This window comes from Apis mellifera, linkage group LG12 (genome assembly GCF_003254395.2).
Source record: "Apis mellifera strain DH4 linkage group LG12, Amel_HAv3.1, whole genome shotgun sequence".
Taxonomy (NCBI): Eukaryota; Metazoa; Arthropoda; class Insecta; order Hymenoptera; family Apidae; genus Apis; species Apis mellifera.
This window is the reverse complement of record NC_037649.1, coordinates 3,996,701-4,021,049: the sequence shown is the minus strand read 5'-3', so window position 1 is coordinate 4,021,049 and position 24,349 is coordinate 3,996,701. Positions and strand designations below refer to the sequence as shown.

Here is a 24,349-nt window from a genome sequence, read left to right as displayed (position 1 = left end):
CTTTTTCAATTATAATTATAATGTTTCGAAAGTTCGTAAAATAGAAAAAAAAATCAATTACTGCAAAAAGACAGAACAAAAAATGATAATGAAAATACAGAAAGAGAAGACGAGAGAGGTTCGAAATGATCCATTGAGAGAATCACATGCGTCGATACTCAAAAAATGTATTTATGAATATTTATTTATGCGAGATTAAATAAAATAAAAAAAAAAGAAGAAAATAATGAATGGAAGAAAAAAATATATTGACGATTTAATAAAAATAGATGGTCATAAGTTTAAGATGTAAGTTTTATAATGAATATATATATATATAATTATAAATATATATATATATTTACTCTTGTAAAGCGTTTTACTGCCTTTCGCCAATTTCAATCGCGCCAAAAAAGCCGAACAAGCGAAAGGAATAGCGAAGCAATGATGAATGAAATGGAAAAGAATTTCATTCGCGATTTCAAAACTTATGTTTAAAAAAAAAAAAAAAAAAAAAGAGTAATAAAATCAATTAATAGCGAGCGAATAAAATGTGAAAGTTCGCAAAAAAAAAAAAAAGAAAAAAAAAAATTAATTAACTTCGAACGAAGTGATCTTCGTTTTTATGTCATATATGTACGTATCGTGAACGATGATGTAACTTATTATTACTATTATTATTAATATTATTATTATTATTATATTATATTATATTATTTTTATTGTTCTTTTTTTTTTACTCCATGTTTTTTAGTTCTCGTTATTACGTTTAAAGGCGACAACAAAAAGAGAAGTGTGACAAATGATAAAATGCCAAGCATCGATCGGTGTGTATTTCGATTTCGAGTAATCGACTGAAATGCGGAAAAACGATGAAATCAACGTGGATTAATTAAGAAATAAAAAATAAAAAAAAAAAAAAAGAAACGAAAACGCGGGTGTGCTTTTGAGCGATGAGAAACCATGTACACATATACACAACACGCACACTTACAAATAAGAAAAAAAATACACAAAACACACAGGATACATACAAGTACACGCGTACAAACACGTACACATACCGTATGCTTAGAGTTTAGTAGCGATTTATAAACGATAAGTGATAGAGTAATTTAAATTGATCATTGCTATCGATGACTATTATCGACATAAGAGTACATTTAGACGAAGAATATGTTATTAAATAAGATGTAATTGTCCTTTGTGAATATACATAAGAGAGAAATGAGAAATACAAGAAACTTTTATGATAAAAGAAGACTTGGTCATTTTTCGTATCCGTGTACCAATCGTAAGCAAATAAAATGAAGATGCAATGAAAAAAAAAAATTATTTTAATGTTTTTCACGCGTAGATGAATTAAAAGTATGTACGTATATTTTTGAACAATTCTATTGATCATTCGTGTACATGTGATATAAAAATATTAAGGATATTTTTTGTCCTATATATACGTGTCAATGTACTTTTTTTTATATACATTTATTAATCATTAAATGAAATTAATGAAAAATATAATTTCAAATAATGTATGATAATGATAGTTAGTTCGATCAAGATTAAATCATGATTAATAAAATTATTAATTATGTTCATGAAATTTTTGATAGATATTTTTTTTTAATAATGTTCATTTAATTGATTGAGATAAATATAATCAATTAACTTGCTTCGATATATTCACGGATTTCAAATAATTGCATTATTCATTATATATTGCATAATTCATTTATATATAATATGTCATTTTTTCATACAATCATTTCTCTTATTTATTATAATAAAATTGCTTTTTATATGATAAAGAATATGTATAGAAGTTAAAAACATTCGCAACATTCGATAAACTAGAGCATTAATCATGCATATCATGATTCAATAAAAATGTTACATAATTAACATGAGTATTGAATAACTTATATTCACAAAATAATCCTTCAAAAATGTTTTAATTTTTCCTTCTAAAATCGTATATTACATATAATAAAATGTATAATAAAACGATTCTAATTGATTCCAATTAAATTTTAAAGTTCTAAGTTCTAATTCTAAGATTTTCATTTATCATATTTAAGAAAACATTCAATTTTTTTTATTATTTCGCTTGATATCGTTAAATGATGAATTCAATGAATCATTCCAATTATAAATCATCATTAATCATCATTAATGATGTATTCAATAATTAAGATTTATATAATTTTTTATATGTAAATGTGTTGATAATATTAAATATTTATGATTATAAAATAATTTCAACTTTAATTAGCATTATAATTTATTTCTGCTTTTACATTTAAATACGCGCGCGTAACAAAATGGTTCATAATCATTATATTCAAATTATAGGGTGTTAATATACTATTCATCAAATAGAATTTTAAAAGATCGATTGAGAAATTGAAGTAAACGTAGATATATAAAAATATCGGTTGAGACTTTTTTTATTAAACAATACGCAATTTATGTTTATTATATTCGATACAGAAAAGCAAAAGCAGAGTGAAAAGAGATAGTATAATTAACAAAGATAAAATTATTTTACTCTATATTTGTTTCACTTCGTAACACAAACTTAAATTACTTATAACTTCATTAATGGCATTAGCCGATATTTTTATATATACATATATTAACTTTTATATTTGTTTTTATTTCTAGAATCGATTCTCGAAAGATCACAAATATGTTAACACCTCGTATATGTATATATATAAATAAAATTGACAAATGTTTTAATTTACAGACTTTGCTAATCAATAATTTTTGTTAAATTTGCACTATGTAAAAATGCTAAATATTCAGAAAAATATATATATATATAGAAAATTATATATCAAATTTAGCATAAAAAATTATATTATAATTTAATTATATATTTTAATGAAATATGTAATAATGATATTCACATTTTCAGTTTCATTGAACATACATATATATATAATGCCACAATATTAATTTTTTACTATTTGAATATCAAATATTATAAAATGCATTATGTTTATATTATAATAAACTTCCATTATTGATAGTCGTCAAAAATATAATAAACATTATATGAAATTAATTTAATTAGTTTTATTGTATAATTATAATAAAATTTGTTATATTAATAATATTCGTAGTTTTCTTTACTATTTTTAATAAGATTAATTAATATATAAAATTATATAAACAAAGAAATAATGTTCATTATACATAAAAATATTATTTCTGAAAAAGTTCTACTTATTCGTTTCTTTCAGTTAATAATAAATTTGATTCTGAACTTTGAGAATATGTAATATTTGAGTTTTTCATTTTGGTTTTTAATCCTAAAATAATATGTCTAATTCCAGGTATCCATGTATTACATAGATTAGCATGATACATCATTAATGCAATATGTATTTCATCAGCTTTTTCAATATTTCCTTCTCGTAAAGCTAAAAATATTTTTTTATTATTTTTCTATTTTCAAATATAATTACAATATTATATTATAATATATATTGGTAATAATAATTTAATAATTTATTATATTTATTTTACTAACCTGTAGATAAATCTAAAATATTCTTATATATCACATTGTTTAATTTATCTTCAAGCCATGCAGTTTTTAATATATCTAATTTCTTTTTTACTTCTTCAGCACTATTTTTTTCAGATATATGTTCATTAATTACAGCTTCTAAATTTGTCAAGACGTTATTTAATGTCTCCTCTTTATTAATATTTATTTCATTCATTTTTCCTTTCAAATTATTTTTATTTGAAGGACATAACAATGGAGGATGTGATGCTGTTGTTAAATTAATTGCAGATTGTATTGGTGGAGGCATATTTAATGGTTTATTTAAAGAAGATTCTTTATCTTTAGCTTGTATAGATGTCATAGGAAATGCAACTCTTTTATTTAACATTCGTTTAGTAGGAGTTATAGAACTTTGTGCCACGGAATATGCCCATTTCGGAGGATCATTCCATCCAGGATCATGACCAGGTAATAAAACTTTTTGTAAAGAAAGATTTTGATCTATAAAATAAAATTGTGTAAGAACATTGAAGTATTTCGTATTAATATAATATAAATTTATTTTTTCATATCAACATATCAGATTGATAATAATATAAATATAAAAAATATAATATAAAAAATTTATAATAGAAAATTATATAAATATATTATTAACTATATTAATAAATTATATAAATATATTATACTAAAATACATTACTTGTCATTTCTTCACTCATTTTTGATTTTTTCAAATTTAAATTAAATGAATTAGCAAAAATAAATAAATAATAAAAAATTTCTTTAAAATTACTGTTAATATTGGATTTGACATTTATAATCGTATTTACTTATAGAATATAATCATAAACATATTAACATATGTTTATAATCACAATATTCCTATTATCATAACATATTTCAAGATCAACAACTTCGATCATATAAATTACTAGGAAATGATACTTTATTACTAGCAAATAAATATAAGTTAGATATATCATACTGATATAATAAATTGCTTTTTTTATATATTGGATTGACAAAACTTTATTTTATAAAATTAGAAATTATTAACTTCTTTTTATGCTTTTTAATAATTGTTGACAAGTAGAATTCAAAAATATTAATTTTAAGTTCATTGATTCAAAAATGATTTTATTATAAAATTAGTATTTTTTAAGTTTTAAGTTTTTATTTGATCAGTTACTAGGATGCCATATTGGTTTATATCTACAGTTTGTTCAATAAGAAATCATTATCTATATATAGGTGACAACGATTCATCTTCTGATAAAAGTAACTTATTTAACTTATAAAAACAATTTCATTCAAATAGCAATTGGATTGAAAATAAATCCTCTTTCCATATTCAAAAATAATTATAAATTTAAGAAATTATTTTTATTTATATAATAGTAAATTGATTCGAACAAAAAATTGTTGTAATTGTATCATATATATTTATAGTAGAATTTGATTCATTATATTGTAAATAACCGTCAACTGTATCTAACAGTATAATCATTGGATAAATTGTGGGAAAAAATCAATTATTATATACAAATAATTTGTCAAATATTAAATATAATAAATAGTTTTTGAGGTAGATTTTAAATTCAATATTTTTAAATTTTATTCATTAAAAGATCTAAAAAAATTAATAAGCCTCAAAATAAGATTTAATCATTTTAATAATTTTTATATAAACTAAAATTCAATGATTCAAAAGTTATTTACATAAAGTTTGAGATTTATATAGAAATATTTATAAATTATATGACGCCATCTTAGATTTTCATTTTATTTATTTGAAAAATGGAAATATCGAATCATCACGCATAAAATTCAAGTTATTTTTTATTTGAAGAATTTTATGTACAATTATTATAATATGTCATTATTTGATATTTAAAGTATATTATCATAAATACTATTATCCTAAATATATCATAATTTCTTATTTCTTGCATCTAATCATTAAATTTTGAATTGGATTTAAATTAGAATTTAATTTCTGATCTTTCTTTTTTCTTTCTCTTTCTACAATCATGTTACTATGATTCAATTAAAAATAATTAAATAATACGATTTGGATTTTTTAAAATCAATCAAAAATCAATTTAATTCTGGCGTTTATTGGTACTTTTATTATTTAATTGAATAAATATTTAGCATAATCTTATGTAAAATTTCTAGAAATATAAAAATTCTTACACAAATAATTTTAATTTTGAACCGTTAAATTTCAATAATTAAAGTCATTCAGATTTTGAATATAAAAATTTATAAAAATATATAACAAAATAAATTTAATAAATTTATTTCAATCAGAAACTACTAGTTTTCCATACATTAATTTATTTATAGAATTAGTCACTCTTATATTTATAAATATTATAAGAACAAACAAATTGATTTTGAATTAAAAATTTATAAATACAATCATTTTTACGAAAATAAGAAATCAATATAACAAAATACAATAAACTACTTACTTACATTTTTAGAAATATTCTTTATGTTTGCCAACAGAAATCTACTAATTTGCTATCTTTTTCATTTTTTTTCTTAGAATCTATATATTATGTATCTATATAATTTTTGAAAAAATCAATTTTAAAAATAATTACAATTTTTCAATTTTAGAATTATTTTTTTTTTTTTCAGTTACTCTTGAAATGAAATTATTTTGTGAATTCTCTTCCAAGTATGCTTAATATAATAATTGTTTAAATATCGAAAACTTTTCATTGATATTTTTTAATTTATTTCAAAAACTGAAAATAATAGAAAAAAATCTAACCACACTATAGGATATAACAAACTTTTCTACTAAAAAAAGGATTAAGAAAAATTACATAATCATTTTTATTTTTAATATAATTTTTAAATTTTTAATATAAAATGAAACAGTATGGCAAAACGCACAATAGTAGTACTCAATGGCGTGATTGTTTTGCTATGATTCGATAATTCATATGATAACCAAGGCGATTATTATCATAAAATATTACTATTACATATTATATATAATTATAAATAATCATTGATTATTATTATAAATAAATAATTTTTCTCTAGACATTATTCTGTTTATTATTCTGTTTAAACTAAAATAAATTATAAAAAAATAATTGTATATTATTAAAAATAAATTGAATATTATTAACATTTCAAAATTTAATTTTTTCAAAATTATAACTTCTAAAATATACATTATAATTAATATTATTTAAAATTAATAAAATAAATTATAAAATAAAATAAAATATGTATTTTAAACTTAATAATAATTAAATTGCATTTCATAAAAATAATTATATATTAAAAATAAAAACCATATCATGATTTTATCTTTACTTCAAGACAATTAATCATATCTAAAACTATATCACATTTAAAGATTATATAATAATAAAATTAATTTAGATTATATAATAATATAATTAGTATATATATATATTAATCATTACATATATATTAATTACGATTTAACAAGTCAAAACATATAAATCATTCAGTTATATCATGATATAAAATATCATGAAGCGTCATAATATTAAAATACAACATTAAAATAATTATAATAAAATATAATTAAATATATAAAATATAATAAAGTAATTAAATAAGTCAATATTATATATATATTAATTGTACTATAATATTTTTATAATATTTGTATAATTTGTAGATTGCATTTGTAATAAAAAAATATAACATGTAAAAGATAAATATTTATATGCAATTATATATGTATACTTGTCACAAATCGCATGTAATGTTTCTAATTAATTATTCAATATTAACTAACATGCAAGTAAAATTATTGACAAATTTAATGCATGAAATATAACATAATATGAAATTCCGTTTAAATTTAGTTATAATTATTATCGTGGAAAGACATAGTCATGAAATTATTTCATCCTTCCAATATTTACGAAGAATCTTGGTTATTATTGGGTATAATAAAACTTTTAGGTAAAATATTAAATAAATAATAAAAATTATGATATAATAACATAGTAAATATAAGTGAATAATAAAAATTTATATTTTTTATTATAATTTAATTATAACATATTATAATATCCGATTTTAAATCTTTTTCTTTTTACAGGTTTATACCCTATAAAATTTTCCAAAACTTCATGTACAAATTACATTTATATATTCATATTAATAGTATCCTATGCGAGTCTTCATTTTTATTTACAATTTTATTATATGGTTGATATAATGCAAAAACTTTTCCTTATAAATAACACGTTTATACTTAGAAAATTTCGATTTGTCCTAAACTTATTTTTATTTTCTTTGATAATAATTTCAAGTATGCATCAGAGTTTAAAAATAAGAAGAGCATTCGAATATATAAATAACATTGATAAAAACTTAAAATTCTTAAATATAGAGATTGATCATACATTATGTATGAAAAATGATATTGTTAAAATTATTAGTGTGATATTTATAGTAATAACATGTAATTTATTGGATTATTATGGACTATTAGACAACAATGCAAATTTTTTATATATCTTAATGTGGATATTTGATCGAATACCTGATTTTGTTAATGTTATTATAATATGTACTTTTGCCATTTTTATGAATAAAATTAAAATTAGATTTATACAGATAAACACAATGCTAAATATTATTACAAAAGGAAAAACTTTCATTTCTATCTCCGAAATATCTAATATAAATAATAGTATGTTTTTAAATCTTAATAAATCTAAGTTTTTAATAAATCTTTATAAATAATTTTATCTTAAGATAAATTATTTATATTAATATTTAGCTTCCAGATACAACTTAATAAAGTATATACAATTCGAATTATGCAAAACGATATCACTTTTAAATGAATCATATAACTTTAGATTTAATGTTTTATCAATAATATATATTGCATATATTTGTTTAGATATGTGTATTATATATATACATATTAACGATCGACTTTATACGGTTGATGTAATACTTAGTTTTATATGGGGTATCAGTAATTTAATTAAAGTTATTTACTTAATTCATTCATATCGCAATTTAACTCTAAAGGTAATTTAAAAATATTATTTGTGTATATATTTGTTGCATGTATATTTATTTGTATATATATTTATATAAATATTTATTGTATATTTTAATGTTGCAGTATAGTTATGCAGAATCAAATAAGGATATTCCTTGAATTTACTTATCAAATATTCGAATTTATCATTTTATTTATAAATGATCTTGTAATTTTTTTTAAATATTGTGCTTATAAATACCAACTGATCAGCAATAAAATTACAAAAAATAATATTTTATGTAAAATAAATATAAATAATTTATTAATTATTGATTGTTTACATTTTGTTCACTTTTAATAATTTTATTACAATAATAAAATTACATGCTAAAATAAAATAGATTTATATTTCTACTTAAATTTACCTTTTACAATGCTCTAATTTTTTATTATGACGTGTCTCGTCAGCGTGCATTAAGCGCATGCGCAATGCCACCTTACGTGGCATCGGCAGCAGTCACTATTGCAGCGAAATACATTTTCTTCATTTAGTGTAAACATTTGTGGAAATATTAACTTTTGTTATGGTTCAAATGCGTTTAATGACACAACGTAAGTAGTTTAAATTTCATAAGCATTTTGCAAATTACTCATCGAGTACCTCGTTTAGAAGTATTACTGTGTGCAAAATGGCTTATTTTATTTTACTATTTTAAACTAATATTTATTAATAATTTATTATATAAAACAAAAATTTTTAAGCAATTAAAGCATAAAATTCACGTAAAATTAAGGATTAATATTGTGTACAATAATCATATTCTTAATATGTATAGGTTATCTTACGTCTGTCAATATGTAGCATATTTTAAACTTCTATTTCTAATTTACATAAATTTATAATTACACTATCGAATATATGATTTATATTTGTGCGCAACTTCAGTTTATGGATTAAAATTATGTTTCTCAATAAATATACTTGTTATTTTTAATAAATATAATTTGTGGGTGTGTTTTTTTTAATGAAATTAAAAAATTTAATATTAGAATTATTTAATTTAGTTTTAAAACTATATATTTTTATTGAAATAAATATAAATTTATTTTGTATATATTTATCTATAAAAATTTAATTTAATTAAAATTATATAAAAAAAAATTAAAATAATGTATTGTTTTTTTTTTAGGATAAAAATGAATCCACAATATATACAGCAACAGTCACAACAGCAACAACAATCACAACAACAACAACAACAACAACCTAGTTACTTTCCTGTTCCACCAACTTCATCTCCTTATGGAGAAGTAAATTCTAATATTCCACCAAATTTATTAAAAGGGCCTCCAATAAATTCTCAAGTATATACTTCTCAAAAATCAATGCAAGGATCTCCCCTTTCTAATTTACATCAGTCTCAAACACCATATTATATGAATAATATACAAACACAAGGTAATATGATTTTCGTTCTTGTTTTAAAAAATATTCTCATATTTATAATAGTATATTTTTTATTTAGGAAATACTCAATTTGAATTATCTGCAAACAATCCACATATAATGCCACCTACAACAAGTCAAAATAATATAATTAATCAAATGTCAAATATATCTTTGGGGGATCAACAAAGACCACCATCAGTGGTAATTATGTATATTTATATATATTATATATATATTTATAATAGTTATAATAGTTATAAACTACTTGATGTATTAATTCACATTGTATATTATAGCAAAATTTTCCACCACCACCTCTACCTGGAAAAAGCAGTCCTACAATACCTACACCTTCAAATGTAAATGGCTTTAATAATGCATTAGAAACATTATCAGGAAGTGGTAAGAATAAAAAAATTTGATTAAAATATATATAAAATATATATAAATATAATGTCAATTAATTGATTAGTTCTTGATTTTAATAAGCTTGAAATATGTTGTATTTTGATTTCTTCTTTTTTATATATATAATTAACTTTAATTTTAAATTTATTTATAAAAAATTTTTAATACTATTTATATATATTATAAATACATCAAGATACTATCTACTATAAGTAATATATATAATGAATAAAAATCAAAAAATTATTTATTTAAAAAATCAGATTTTTTTTACAATTTTTTTATGATGCATATATGTATATATATATATATATATATATATATATATATATATATATATATATATATATATATGTATATATATATATATATATATACTTTGTATATATATATATATATATATACAAAGTATCTTACTAAATATTATCATCTTGAATTATATCATTATTATTTGCAATGTTGGATAAAAAAATGTTAAATGGCTTCAAAAAATACATATACATGTTATTATTTTTATGTTATTAATTTTTTTGAAGATGTATTAAGGATATACCAATTTTTTTAAACAAAATCATATATTTTTTTTTTATATACCAATCAATGCAGTTTTTAATTTTGTAAAAAAGTATTAATTCATATATGAAAGATTAATTTAGAAGATATTTTGATATAAATATTAAAAAAATGATTTTTATATTATCACAATAAAAATATATATGATCTACAGTATTATGAAATATAAACATTCGAGAAGTTCAATATTATTTTGATATAAACATTTAACTGACTTAATTTGATGAATAATTGTAAAAATAAAATACATCAAAGAATAAATTAGACATGTTATCAATTTATTTTGAAATTCAAAAAATGCGTCACATGTGAAATGACTAACTTTTCTAATAGAAATCATCCATATCGTCGAACTTTAATGTTTTTAAACATTTTCATTTCAGTTTGAGGAATTATCACAAAAAATCTCTTTGATATAAGATAGTGACAAACAATTCAAATGAAATTGCAATTTTAGCTATAGTTATATTAAATCTATCTTTGGATTTAATATATTATAATATATAGAATTATAGTAAAATTGAAAGACAATTTGGAATTAATTAAATGAATATTATATAAATATTTTATAAGCATAAATTTCACATATATTACTTTTTTAAAGTTCAAAAACTAACTCATAATAATTTTTATTGTGTAAAATTTTCTGAATAAACTTTCTCTGAAAATGTTGATTTTTTAAAAAATATTCGAATGAGACTACATTTACAAAGGATGGAAAGTTTTCTTAACAATATTTATATCAAAATATCTTATAATAATCTTTTTTCAACATTATAGAAAGTTAAAAACTGCATCGATTGACGCATAAAAAAATATATGGTTTTATTTAAAAAATGAAAATTGATCTTTATATGTTCTTAATACATCCAATAAAAACATCTTATAAAAAATTAATAAGCTAGTATATTCCTCTTGAAATCATTTAATAACATCAAAACATTTTTCACTGCAAATAATAATAATTTAATATAATTCAAGATAGTTGATATTTAATATTTAATAAAATATATACATAATACAATATATATATTGTATCTATCAATTATAAAAATTGATAGATACTAATATTCTTATTATTATAACTTTAGTCAACTTTGATTGCTAAAAAATTTTTTTATATTTTATTTTTTATATTTTATTTTATATTTTATTTTCACATTTTAATATGAAGATCACATATTACATATATTGTCATGGAAATATGTAGGCAGAATTTAATATATAGTACAAAAAGTTTTTTTATGAATAATGATTTTTATAAATAATCATTGATCATTGATTATATATAAAAAAACGAAAAAAAAATTGTTTAAAATGATATTTTTATAAATTTTTTAAAATTATTAAAATTGATAAAATAAAGATTAATGAATTTACTGTTAATAATATTGTTAATAATAGTCAATAAAATCAATAAGATAAATCAATAAGAAATTAAATTTATTTTATTTTAGGTTCAATAGGACAAACTGATCCTGGTGGAAAATCTGGACCACCTATTTCTGGGACAAATGTGCAAGAGCAGAAGACAACTTTGAAAACTTCTACACCACAACTTACTGGTCTTCCATTTTCAGGACATTCTACAGGAACCACTTCTGGCAATTATTATCCTGGACAAACTTTACCAACTGAACAAGTGTTCAATGCAGGAATGCCTTCAAATCAACATCAATCTGCTGGTCAATTGAATGTTACTGATACATCTGAACAATCAAATTTTCCTAGACCATCAATAGGACAAAGATCTAAAGTTGCATTATTACATGGACAAAATGTATCTTCTACTTCATCTTTACCTGGACAAAATTTTTCTAATCCAATAATATCGGGACAACCAAATTTATCAGGGCCTCCATTATCAAATCAACAAACGCATAAAGATATGCTTATGCAAGGAGCACATGGGCAAAATTTAATTGGACCATCACTATCAAAACAGAATTTATCAAATCCACTATTACAAACTCAACAAAATTTATCTGGACCTTCACTTTCCACACCATCATTATCAGGGCAGCATTATTCTTCATTACAAGGACACCAGAAGCCTGGTCATTCTTTTCCAGAACCACAAAATATGCCTATCTCTAATTTATCTGGTCCTCCATTAACAAATCAACAAAATATACATCCATCCTCAATGTCTGGTCAACAAAATGTTGCTCAATCTTCATTAATAAATCAACAAGGATTTAATAGACCATCAATGTTAGGACCGCAAAATTTATCTGGTTCACAAATGCCTCCATTACCTGGTCAATCAGCAGGACAAATGATAAATTCTGGTGCAACTTTATCTCAATCTGGTCAAAGATCATATACATCTGGACCACCAATACAAGGACAACATATAGGAAATCCTGCAGGAATTAGTCGTAGTCCAACCAGTGCAATGCCAAACTATCAACATACAGGATATCAAGGCTATAATAATGTACATTTGAAAAACAACATAATTATAAAATTTATCATAATCAATCATATTACAAATATTTTTTTTTATTTTATATAGGATATATATAATGCTCAAAGAAGTTCATATCAAGGTGGTACACCAAATGTAACAGGTAGATATCAATCAGGCATGCAACCACAACAAACTAGACGTTTAGATCCTGAACAAATGCCAAGTCCAGTAAGAAATTAATTCAAAATTTATTACAACAATTTGTTACAATTTGATTTAGTTTTTTAAATTAATTTTAAATATATTTTCAAAGATTCAAGTAATTCAAGATGATCAACGCGCAAGAGGTGGTGTATTTGTAACTAATCAAAAGGGTTTGGTTCCACCATTAGTAACCACCAAATTTGTAACACAGGATCAAGGAAATGCATCTCCTAGATATATTAGATCTACTATGTACACTGTTCCTACCACGGCAGATATTATAAAACAAGTACATTGAATCTGTACATCAAATTATTTATTTTAATTTTGTATATTCTTTAATCTAAAATAATTTGTATTTTTAGACGAATGTTCCATTTGGTCTAATAATAAGTCCAATGGCTCGTATAGCAGAAGGAGAATATGAACCACCTATTGTAGATATGGGTGAAATTGGTCCAGTACGTTGTGTACGATGTAAAGCATATATGAGTCCATTTATGCAATTTATTGATGCAGGCAGAAGATTTCAATGCATGTTTTGTAAAGCAACAACTGAAGGTACGAATTTATTTTTTTAAGCTTTTTTATTTTGTACAATTATTATTTTTTTCTTGTTTTTAATGTAGTTCCAGCAGAATATTTTCAACATTTGGATCATACTGGTCAACGTATGGATCGTTATGAAAGACCAGAATTAATGTTAGGAACATATGAATATATTGCTACTAAGGATTATTGCAGAGTAAGATAAAAAAAATTTTTAAAGTATTTAATTTTAATAGTATTTATTTTGAAAATATTTATTTTAGAATAATACTTTTCCAAAACCACCAGCTATTGTGTTCGTGATCGATGTATCATATAACACAGTTAAATCTGGTTTAGTTAATTTACTTTGTATGCAAATGAAGTCAATTTTGCGACATTTACCTATTGATGCTGGTCAATCAAAAACAAACATGAAAGTAGGATTTATAACATATAATAATACAGTGCACTTTTACAATATTAATTCTTGTCTCGCTCAACCACAAATGATGGTTGTGGGAGATGTACAAGATGTTTTTATGCCACTTCTTGATGGATTTTTATGTGATGTTGAAGAAAGTGAATCTGTTATCGACAGTTTAATGACACAAATACCAGCAATGTTTGCAGATACACGTGAAACAGAAACAATCCTTGCACCAGCCATACAGGCTGGATTAGAAGCATTAAAGGTATTTTTTTAAATAAATAACATAATTTTATAATAACAAATATTATAAATTATTATAAGTAATATAAAATAAAAAAATCTTAATACATGGACTAATTAATTATGGACTTATCTTAATATATGGACTATTAATTTTAATCGAATAATTAAGGCTTCAGATTGTGCTGGGAAATTAATGGTTTTCCATTCTTCTTTACCTATTGCTGATGCACCTGGTAAACTAAAAAATCGTGATGATCGGAAAATTCTTGGTACAGAAAAAGAAAAAACCGTATTAGGTAAATTTTTTATTTTTAAATTAATAGATATTTTCTAAATAATAATAATAATAAATATTTTCAAATATTTTCAAGTTAATTTATCTTTTCAGCTCCACAAAATAACATTTATAACAATCTAGGTCAGGAATGTGTGGGCATGGGATGTTCCGTAGATTTGTTTGTTTTCAATAATTCATATGTGGATGTTGCGACAATAGGACAAATAGCTAGGTTGACTGGTGGAGAAGTTTATAAATATACTTATTTTCAGGTAATAAAGATAAAATTAATTATTATTAATTATTAATTATTATAAATAAAATATATACATATATCATATTAGAATTTTTTTTTAATTCTTTAGGCTGATATAGATGGTGATCGTTTAATTTCGGATGTTATTAATAACATTAGTAGACCAATTGCATTTGATGCCATTATGCGCGTACGTACATCTACTGGTGTTCGGGCAACTGATTTTTTTGGTCACTTCTTTATGTCAAACACTACAGATATGGAATTGGCTAGTATAGATTGTAATAAGGTAAAATTTTATTTATATTATATAATTATAAAATAATTTGATTTTTTTATTTTATCATATACTAAAGATATAATAAAAATTGTTAATTTAATATTTTAGGCCATTGCTATAGAAGTAAAGCATGATGATAAATTAACAGATGATGAAGGTGTATATATTCAAGCAGCTTTATTGTACACTTCATGCAGTGGAATTAGAAGATTGCGTATTATTAATCTTAGTTTAAAAACATCATCTCAAATGGCAGAATTATATCGTGCATGTGATTTAGATGCAATCATAAATTACTTCTCAAAACAAAGTAGAATAATTCATATTTATTTCATTAAGAATTTATCTCATCAAGTATTATTCAATTAAAAATTTTTTTAGGTGTTTTTAAATTAATTGAATCAACTCCAAAAACTGTAAAAGATAATTTAATTGCAAGATGTGCAAATATATTAGCTGCATATCGAAAGCATTGTGCTTCACCATCTAATGCTGGTCAATTAATATTACCAGAATGTATGAAATTGCTTCCACTTTACATTAATTCATTATTAAAAAGTGATGCATTATCTGGAGGTACATAATTTTATTTTTAATTCTTTTCTAATTTTTTATTCTAATGTGGTTAACACTATAAATTCAATTTTTTAGGTGCTGATATGTCTATTGATGATAGATCTTTTGTTATGCAAGCAGTTGCAACTATGCCAATTTCAATATCAGTTGTGTATATTTATCCGAGATTACTTCCTTTACATGATGTTGATTTACAAGATACAGAATTGCCACAAATGTTACGTTGTTCTATTGATAAATTCACTGATGATGGCGCGTACTTACTTGGTATAATATTATTTCTTATTTCATTGAAAAAATTTTTAAGTTTTAAATCATATTTATATTTGTTTTGTATTTTTTATTTTAGAAAATAGTATCCATATGTTTTTATGGTTAGGCCTGGCACTTTCTCCACAATGGGTACAAGCAGTATTTGGTGTTCCATCAATAGTTCAAATTGATACAGACTGTACTGCACTGCCAGTATTAGATACTCCACTAAATAAACGAATTTCTGATATCATTAATCGCGTACGTATGGAAAGGCATCGTTGTATGAGGGTAAGTAAATTGAAAAAAATGAAATGCATTAAAAATTTCATAAAACTTATGTTTTATTATATCTTTCAGTTAACTATAGTAAGACAACGTGAAAAATTAGAAATTGTATTACGTCATTTCTTGATTGAAGATAGAGAAAACGATGGAAGTCCAAGTTATGTTGATTTCCTTTGCCATATGCACAAAGAAATAAGAACACTCCTTAGCCAATAAAATGAATCTTACAGCAATCAGTTACCTTATGTTGTAATCCTAGCTTGCTACATGTTTGTGACTGTTGTCATGTTATGTCCAAAATCAGTTAGATTATTAAAATGAAATTCACTTAAAGCTCAATGAGAATCATAGATTATGTGTACATTCATATGACTATGAAAAAAATATAAAAAAAAATATGAAACGAAAATAACATATATTTATAACATGGTACCTATAAAAAGATAAACTTTATGAAATAACTAATCATTCCGCGAGAAAGAATGGTACATGTAACAGGAAACATCAGGATGCACTCGTACAGTGATTTATACATTGTAAACGTAAACTTGTATTATTACATTTTATTTTAACTAGCTCATTAATGTTATTATTATGTTAAATTAAATAATAAAAATGTATTAAATCATTATAAATTTATATATTAAAACAATATCTTGTATTAATTGAATAATACCATAATGAAAGCTATTTATAAGTTAATATTATTTTAGTATATTATATTTTATAATCTCAAAATTGTTTTATATTTTAAAATATGTGAAATGGTTATATAATATTTTTTATTATATTTTGATTTTTACTTTTAAACATATTATGAGTTGAATGATAAATAAATTTCACATTATCAATGCATTTAATTTCATTATTTAATCGTTTAAATAAATTTATTATTCAAATATTTATAAAAAAAATATAAAACTTTGAAAAGAAAATTTTTTTTCATTACTTCACGTACAATCTATTTTACATTCAAATCATTAATGAAAATAAATTAATAACATTTCTTAGATTTTTATTTTAATATAAATATTAATTCAATCAATATATAGGCCTATGATATATATGTAATGTTTATAATATATATAGATATATTTTAAATAGAAATGAATTATTATATATTATAATGAAATATTATAATACAATGCAATAAAATATCCAATATATATAAATATTTATATTAATATATATAATATAATATAAATTTGTTTTATAATTACAATTAATTAATTGATTTTTTTATTTCACATATAACATAATTATTTAATAAAATTTAAAGACAAAATTTAATTTAATTCAAATATATCTTATTTAAACATAATAGTAAGTAATAATACATAATACACTGATTTAATAATATATTACATAGTTTTTTCATTAAAATATTATAAATTAACAATATTATAAGTTATAAATTAACAATATTTATAAGAAAAATTATAAAATTTTTACATAATAAAAATACGTTATTATAAAATATTAATATATATTACATATTTTTTAAATACTTATAATAATTATAATATATACTTATAATATTTTTAATTTTTAAATGTAATTTTAATGTTTGTAATTGTCTTCAAAAGTCCTTCTTTAGTAACATTTTTTTATGAAATTACGAAAGTATTATTTAACCTCATTTAATTCTTAATGCTATTCTTTATATACTTTATTTAGCTTATTGAAAATTATAATTTTATTTAAAAATGTTTTATTTGTTATTTTTATTAAATGTAAATATTTCAAATATGAATATCAATTCTAAATCTTTAATATTATTTTGAATATTTATTATAATTATATAATATGTATATGTAAATATTGAAAAGATTATATATATTTAAATTAATTTTTTTCTAAAAAGATATTAATTATAATCTATCGATACATTCACAGCAATAATAAAACATAAGTTCATTTACTTACATATTTGCAAAAGCAATGTTGCCAAGTTGAATACTATGGCTTATATCTATCTACAGTAAACTATGTTGTGTGCAGAATAATGTATCATATTATTCGCAAATGACAATTTGACGGTGTGCATGTGACGTCGATACTTTTTACTGTATCGTACAATGTATATCTAACGATTTTACTGTAAAAAAAAGAAATGGATAAAATACATTTCTCAATAAAAGTATGTTATAATATACATGTACGTAATTTAAAATATAAATAACTTCGAAAAATATAAAAGTAAATATGTGAAATGTGATTATAACTAGCCTTCTGTTAACTATTTTTTATTTTCATTTATTCATTATTTAATGTCTTATCTAAAAAGTATTTAAAGTGTTAAATTTTTTATATAATTTACTATATATATAACAAGTATTAAAACGATTTATATTAAAAATAATAAACTTCACATTAAATATTTGTATAAATTATGTTATAAAATATATATGAAATATATAATAATAGATAATATAATAAAGATAAATTATCTATTACATATATTTTAAAATGATTAAAAGAAAATAATTTTAAAATAACTATTTAAAATATATAACTTCTTTTATTCCAGTCAAAATGTCAGAGTTAATGGATAATTCTTCAGAAAAGATTGATGTTATTCTTCCTAAGCAAAGCTTGCTATACCAGGAAGAAAATTTGGATTATATTCTTTGTAAACCTAAATTAATTCCATTAAAATCAGTTACATTAGAAAAATTAGAAAAAATGCAAAAAGATGCTGAATTAAAAATTCAAGAACTAATAGAATATAATAATGCAAATGAAAATGAATAAATTTTAAAAACTGAAGAATAAACATAATTTCAGTTATGATAAAATAAGATTAAAAATCACCAAAATGGTTCTTGGAGTATTCTTGACAGAAATTGTGCTAGCATTTTGTCTTGCTGCCACTTTATTATATAAATATGGAAATATTTTTCGACATCATATTATTGTTACAATCTCTGTACTCATAGCATGGTACTTTTCATTGTTAATAATATTTATCTTACCTTTAGATGTTTCATCTGTAAGTAGATGTTTATTAATTTCAATAATATCAAAATAACACATTGTTAATTCAAATTAATTAATTCAAAATTCATATTTTTATATAGACTGTTTTCAGACAATGTGTTGAACAAAATATTCATAATAGCACAAAATTAATGTCTGATGGTACAACAATAATTCCATTTCATACTTGTAAAGAACCTTGGCCTAATGTACCAGAACATATATTTCCAAATTTATGGAGAATTGTATATTGGACTTCACAATGTTTAACATGGTTGATATTGCCTCTCATGCAGTCTTATATAAAAGCAGGAGATTTCACTGTTCAAGGAAAATTAAAATCTGCTTTGATAGATAATGCTATATATTATGGAAGTTATTTGTTTATATGTGGTGTTCTTTTAATATATATAGCATTAAAGCCTGGTTTTGATCTTGATGGGTAACTATAATATATTAGAAAAATAAATATAAGATTATATTTTCATTATATATATATATATATATGATAATGTGTATATGTCTATTTTAGTCAAAAATTAAAAGCTATAGCATCATCTGCATCAAATACATGGGGTTTATTTTTATTGGTATTACTTCTTGGATATGCACTTGTGGAAGTTCCTCGTGGATTATGGAATGCTAGCAAACCTGGATACACTTTAAATTATAGCTACTTTAAAGTTGCTAAATTAAGTTTGGATAAATGTGAAGCAGAAGAAACAGTAGATGATATACTTGAAGTAATTAAAATTTAATTAATTTTATTTAATTAATATTTGATTTGAATTTTTTTATAATTATTATTTTTTAGTCTTTACAAGCTGCTACAATTTCTATTGGACCAGGACATCCTTTTCATTGTAATTTAGAAACAATTTTTCAAAAAATTCCAGCAGAATTAAAAGATAGAATGAATAGAAGACAATTACCAGATGATACACCAACAGATACACCATCAGAAAAAGCTTTAATTCGTTTACATAGACAAGTTCGTTTTTTATTAAATATATTATATATATATATTGAATATATAAATATGTATATACATAATAAATAATTTATTTCTTTCTTTTAGACTATAAAAGCATTACAAACTTTACAACGTATAGAAACTCAATGGGGAATTTTGGTTGATAAAATAATTGATTTGGAAGATATAGCAAGAAATCAATTAAATGATGATAGAAGATTTAAACCAACTTTTCCTACACATCGTTCATTTCCATTTTGTATTATTTATAATCCAATTATTGGTAAGATATAATTATAATTACAATTATTAAAATATAATATTAATAATTATAGAATATATCATTCATTATTTAATTTTTTATAAATATTTTTAAAATTTCTAGAATGGTATTGGAAATGTATCATAAAGAGTTATGTACAAAAAATTGTAGCTATTTGTACTGGATGTCTTTCTATTGCTGTAGTATGGTCAGAAGTAACATTTTTCAATAAATCTCCAGTATTATCATTGTTTGCCCAATTTTTGAATCTAGCTAAGGAAAATTACGATTACTTTACGATTGAGGTAAAAATATATACATGAATTTGATATTATTATTCAAAATTATTTAAAAATTAAAAATTAATACAAAATTAAATATATTTTCTTTAGGTATTATCAATGCTGATAATTGCTTATCTTTGTTACTGTGCTTATTCAACCGTTTTAAAAATTCGTGTATTAAATTTATATTATTTGGCTCCACATCATCAAACAAATGAATATAGTTTAATATTTAGTGGCATGATGTTATGTCGTCTTACACCACCTATGTGTTTGAATTTCTTGGGTCTTATACATATGGATTCACATATTATTAAAACTCACATTTTGGAAACTCATTACACTCAGGTAAATGACAAATAATTGTTAAATTTTTGTAATAAATTCAACAATTATAACAATAAATTATTTTGCAATACATTTATTTAGGTAATGGGACATATGGATGTTATTTCTATTATATCTGATGGATTTAATGTATATTTTCCAATGGCTATTCTAGCATTTTGCTTAGCAACATATTTTAGTCTAGGAAGTAGATTGCTTTCTATGTTAGGTTTCCAACAATTTCTTGATGATGATGAATTTACAACAGATCTTGTTGAAGAAGGTCAAGAATTAATAAAACGAGGTAAAATTCTTTATTTTATTTTAATATTTTAATATAATCAAATATTATTTAATTCATATATTATAATATTTCATATTATTTTGCTTATTTTACATATATTACATTTTTAGAAAGACGCAAACGACAAAGAGCGGAAGATTTAATCTGTAGAAGACGCGAGCTTCAAGAACGATTTAGCGGTGCTGCCAATTCATCTCGCTACAGAACCTCAAGACAAAGTTCTGATACAGGTATTTATATATTATTTATTCAAAAAAAAAATATATGGAATGTTTACAAGCTGTTATACATAATATATAGAATGATTGAAAATTGATATAATTAATAATAATAATAACATAATTAAAAAGAAAATCTATATCAAAAAAAATAAAAAATAGAAAATAAAATTTTTTGTAAAGCTTTATTTTCAAGAAAATCAACTTTAATTATTTGTCAAATATGTATACGTTAATTTAATTTAACATTATATATTCGCTGTAATTTTGCTGTAACTTCTATTCTTTCAGTTCAGATTTGCTTATTTTTTTGTTTAATGTTTATTGTATTTTGAATATTTTTTAATTATTCTATTTTTAATTGATTATAAAATTGATTCTTTTAATTGATCAAACTTATAATTTTTTTTCAGAATAAACAACTGATTTAATATAACTTCTTTGAGATTTAATAATAGATTGAATAATAAAATTTAGCTACTATTTCTACCACTTGATTTTTATTTATAAAATCACATCAAAAGAGTTCGGAAAAAATTTCAAGTTTCAACTAATTAAAAAAAAGAATTAATTTCTCATTTAATTAAAATAACAGAATAATTAAAAAACGTTTATAGAAATTTAGAATATATGGATATTCTTGATCAATAATTATCATAAAAACATTATAAGATCAAGATATAATGAAGTACACATGTTTTCAGCGAATATGTAAAATCAATTTTTTTGAGAACAAAGCCTCATATAAAAAAATTTTATTTTTTCAACTTATTTTTTTATATAGAATCACCCTAATTGTATTTCCAATTGTACTATTAGTTATTATTTTGTATACTATAAAAGTTTTAAAAAAAGTTTATTTAATTAAATTATAGTTCGTCCTTTAAAACGAGATGAATCAGTAGAATCTGCTAGAGCTGGATTATTACATGATTTTGATCCTACGGAATATTATATTGGCATGGCATCTGGAGTTGATAGTTATGGTGCAAATAATAGTTATGATAGAGGTTATCAAGCCGATGATTTTTATGAAGAACATACTGATACAGCAAGAGCATTTATTGCAAATACCAATTGCGTAGCTCCACAAAGAGGATTATTCGATGATATTTAAGTATGTAGAACTTAATATATAATATTTAAGTTTTGCTCAGTAATAAATTACAGAACAGCTACATTTACATTAAAAAATACTCTAATTCTATACTCTTGATACATAATAAAACTTTCTATGTATTAAATTTAAATTGTGAATATAATTAAGTTCAACTTTTAATAAATAACAATCATATAAAACTATGTTACAAACAATAGTATAGTTAAAGTATGAATTAAATAACAGTTGAAAATTTGTTTTTCGTATTTTTATTACTTGCTAAATATTAAATGTATATATTAATCTTTCTTAAATTTTAATTTACTTTATCTAAATTTACATGATTGATAAATACTATTACAATTAATGCAATATTAATAAAATATTATAAATAGTGTAGTTCCATTAATCTAACGTTGAATTTCATAAAGCATTTGATATATTTTTAACAATACTATAAGTAGCATATTTAAATAATCATAAAATATTGTAAAAGATAAAAATAATATTTAGATTTCAAGAAACAAATAAACTATAAACAAATAAGCAAATTTTGATCACTTCTTATTGATTTTTATAATGATATTATAATTTTTGAATTTGATAATATGATTTAAATTTAATATATTTGTTATTGAAAATAAATTAATTAAAAAAGATCATATAAATATTTCTTTAGATTTTAATAACACAAAAAATATAATATAATTTAAGTAATTTTAATAAATATTTTTTGTATCATTACTTTTTTTTTTTTTGTATAAATTTTTTAAAATCATTTATATTTTTTATCAGAAATATATATATTTTTTTATTTTATTTTATAGTAAATGAAAAAATATATTTAAAAATATTTAAATATATCTGAATATCTATAATTTTTAGACAAAAAATTCTTTTTTTAAACAAAAATCTAAAAAAGTCAAATTATAATAAAATTGAATCCATAGTCTGAATCCATTAATTCAATAATTAATATAATTCAATAATTTAGAAATTTTCTGAAAGAAATTTACTAATATTGATCTATCATTTCAAAAAATAAATAATTGTATAATATATAAATATATATAAATATTTAAACATAATTATATATAAATATATAATAATGTTTATATTATTATTTTATTTATAATAATTAATAGAATATTACAATTCATGAATGAACATCAGAAAGTTTAGTATTATCATTGACATTATTTAGAAAATTTTT

General features: G+C 21.2%; 5 protein-coding genes across 7 annotated transcripts; 4 read left to right on the top strand and 1 right to left on the bottom strand.

The window, feature by feature from the left end:
• Nucleotides 1-3,175: 3,175 nt before the first annotated feature.
• Nucleotides 3,176-4,440, bottom strand: LOC100576543 (steroid receptor RNA activator 1). 2 transcript variants are annotated; one of them, XM_016915617.2, is made up of 3 exons: nt 4,332-4,440; nt 3,518-4,000; nt 3,176-3,407 (listed from the first exon to the last, which is right to left on the bottom strand). In XM_016915617.2, the coding sequence occupies exons 2-3, from the start codon at nt 3,885-3,887 to the stop codon at nt 3,211-3,213; spliced, it is 567 nt and encodes a 188-aa protein (XP_016771106.1). In that variant the 5' UTR covers nt 3,888-4,000; nt 4,332-4,440; the 3' UTR covers nt 3,176-3,210. The 2 variants fall into 2 exon arrangements, with proteins under 2 accessions (XP_016771106.1, XP_003249830.1); XM_003249782.4 differs by having other exon boundaries at nt 4,202-4,399.
• Nucleotides 4,441-7,397: 2,957 nt separating this feature from the next.
• LOC113219163 lies at nt 7,398-8,311 on the top strand. Its single transcript, XM_026444447.1, has 3 exons — nt 7,398-7,467; nt 7,607-8,203; nt 8,301-8,311. Exons 1-3 carry the CDS (start codon nt 7,398-7,400, stop codon nt 8,309-8,311), a joined length of 678 nt encoding a protein of 225 aa, XP_026300232.1.
• A 660-nt stretch (nt 8,312-8,971) lies between these two features.
• On the top strand, nt 8,972-17,342 carry LOC409439 (protein transport protein Sec24C). 2 transcript variants are annotated; one of them, XM_026444486.1, is made up of 18 exons: nt 8,972-9,121; nt 9,700-9,968; nt 10,036-10,160; nt 10,256-10,361; nt 12,398-13,380; nt 13,459-13,581; nt 13,667-13,846; nt 13,923-14,118; nt 14,187-14,302; nt 14,370-14,780; nt 14,931-15,057; nt 15,150-15,310; nt 15,404-15,583; nt 15,683-15,884; nt 15,956-16,150; nt 16,226-16,417; nt 16,500-16,693; nt 16,763-16,906. In XM_026444486.1, the coding sequence occupies exons 2-18, from the start codon at nt 9,707-9,709 to the stop codon at nt 16,904-16,906; spliced, it is 3,897 nt and encodes a 1,298-aa protein (XP_026300271.1). In that variant the 5' UTR covers nt 8,972-9,121; nt 9,700-9,706. The 2 variants fall into 2 exon arrangements, with proteins under 2 accessions (XP_026300271.1, XP_026300270.1); XM_026444485.1 differs by lacking the exon at nt 8,972-9,121 and having other exon boundaries at nt 9,707-9,968; nt 16,763-17,342.
• Nucleotides 17,343-18,704: 1,362 nt separating this feature from the next.
• Nucleotides 18,705-23,684, top strand: BBIP1 (BBSome-interacting protein 1-like). The gene is made up of 11 exons (NM_001185086.1): nt 18,705-18,848; nt 19,221-19,682; nt 19,771-20,111; nt 20,202-20,412; nt 20,484-20,660; nt 20,748-20,925; nt 21,028-21,209; nt 21,297-21,536; nt 21,618-21,819; nt 21,930-22,049; nt 22,913-23,684. Exon 2 carries the CDS (start codon nt 19,226-19,228, stop codon nt 19,442-19,444), a length of 219 nt encoding a protein of 72 aa, NP_001172015.1. The 5' UTR covers nt 18,705-18,848; nt 19,221-19,225; the 3' UTR covers nt 19,445-19,682; nt 19,771-20,111; nt 20,202-20,412; nt 20,484-20,660; nt 20,748-20,925; nt 21,028-21,209; nt 21,297-21,536; nt 21,618-21,819; nt 21,930-22,049; nt 22,913-23,684.
• LOC551163 (LMBR1 domain-containing protein 2 homolog) lies at nt 18,705-23,684 on the top strand. Its single transcript, NM_001185079.1, has 11 exons — nt 18,705-18,848; nt 19,221-19,682; nt 19,771-20,111; nt 20,202-20,412; nt 20,484-20,660; nt 20,748-20,925; nt 21,028-21,209; nt 21,297-21,536; nt 21,618-21,819; nt 21,930-22,049; nt 22,913-23,684. Exons 2-11 carry the CDS (start codon nt 19,509-19,511, stop codon nt 23,152-23,154), a joined length of 2,067 nt encoding a protein of 688 aa, NP_001172008.1. The 5' UTR covers nt 18,705-18,848; nt 19,221-19,508; the 3' UTR covers nt 23,155-23,684.
• Nucleotides 23,685-24,349: the final 665 nt, after the last annotated feature.

Bases quoted from the DNA above. Each gene is read 5' to 3' on its own strand.
- LOC100576543 (XM_003249782.4), bottom strand. The intron at 3,408-3,517 runs GTTAGTAAAATA...AAATATTTTTAG, and splicing joins TATTTTAGATTTATCTACAG to CTTTACGAGAAGGAAATATT.
- LOC409439 (XM_026444485.1), top strand. From the start codon at position 9,707: ATGAATCCACAATATATACAGCAACAGTCACAACAGCAACAACAATCA. The intron at 15,058-15,149 runs GTAAATTTTTTA...TTATCTTTTCAG, and splicing joins AAAAGAAAAAACCGTATTAG to CTCCACAAAATAACATTTAT. The intron at 16,418-16,499 runs GTATAATATTAT...TTTTTATTTTAG, and splicing joins TGATGGCGCGTACTTACTTG to AAAATAGTATCCATATGTTT.
- LOC113219163 (XM_026444447.1), top strand. From the start codon at position 7,398: ATGAAATTATTTCATCCTTCCAATATTTACGAAGAATCTTGGTTATTA. The intron at 7,468-7,606 runs GTAAAATATTAA...TTCTTTTTACAG, and splicing joins GGGTATAATAAAACTTTTAG to GTTTATACCCTATAAAATTT.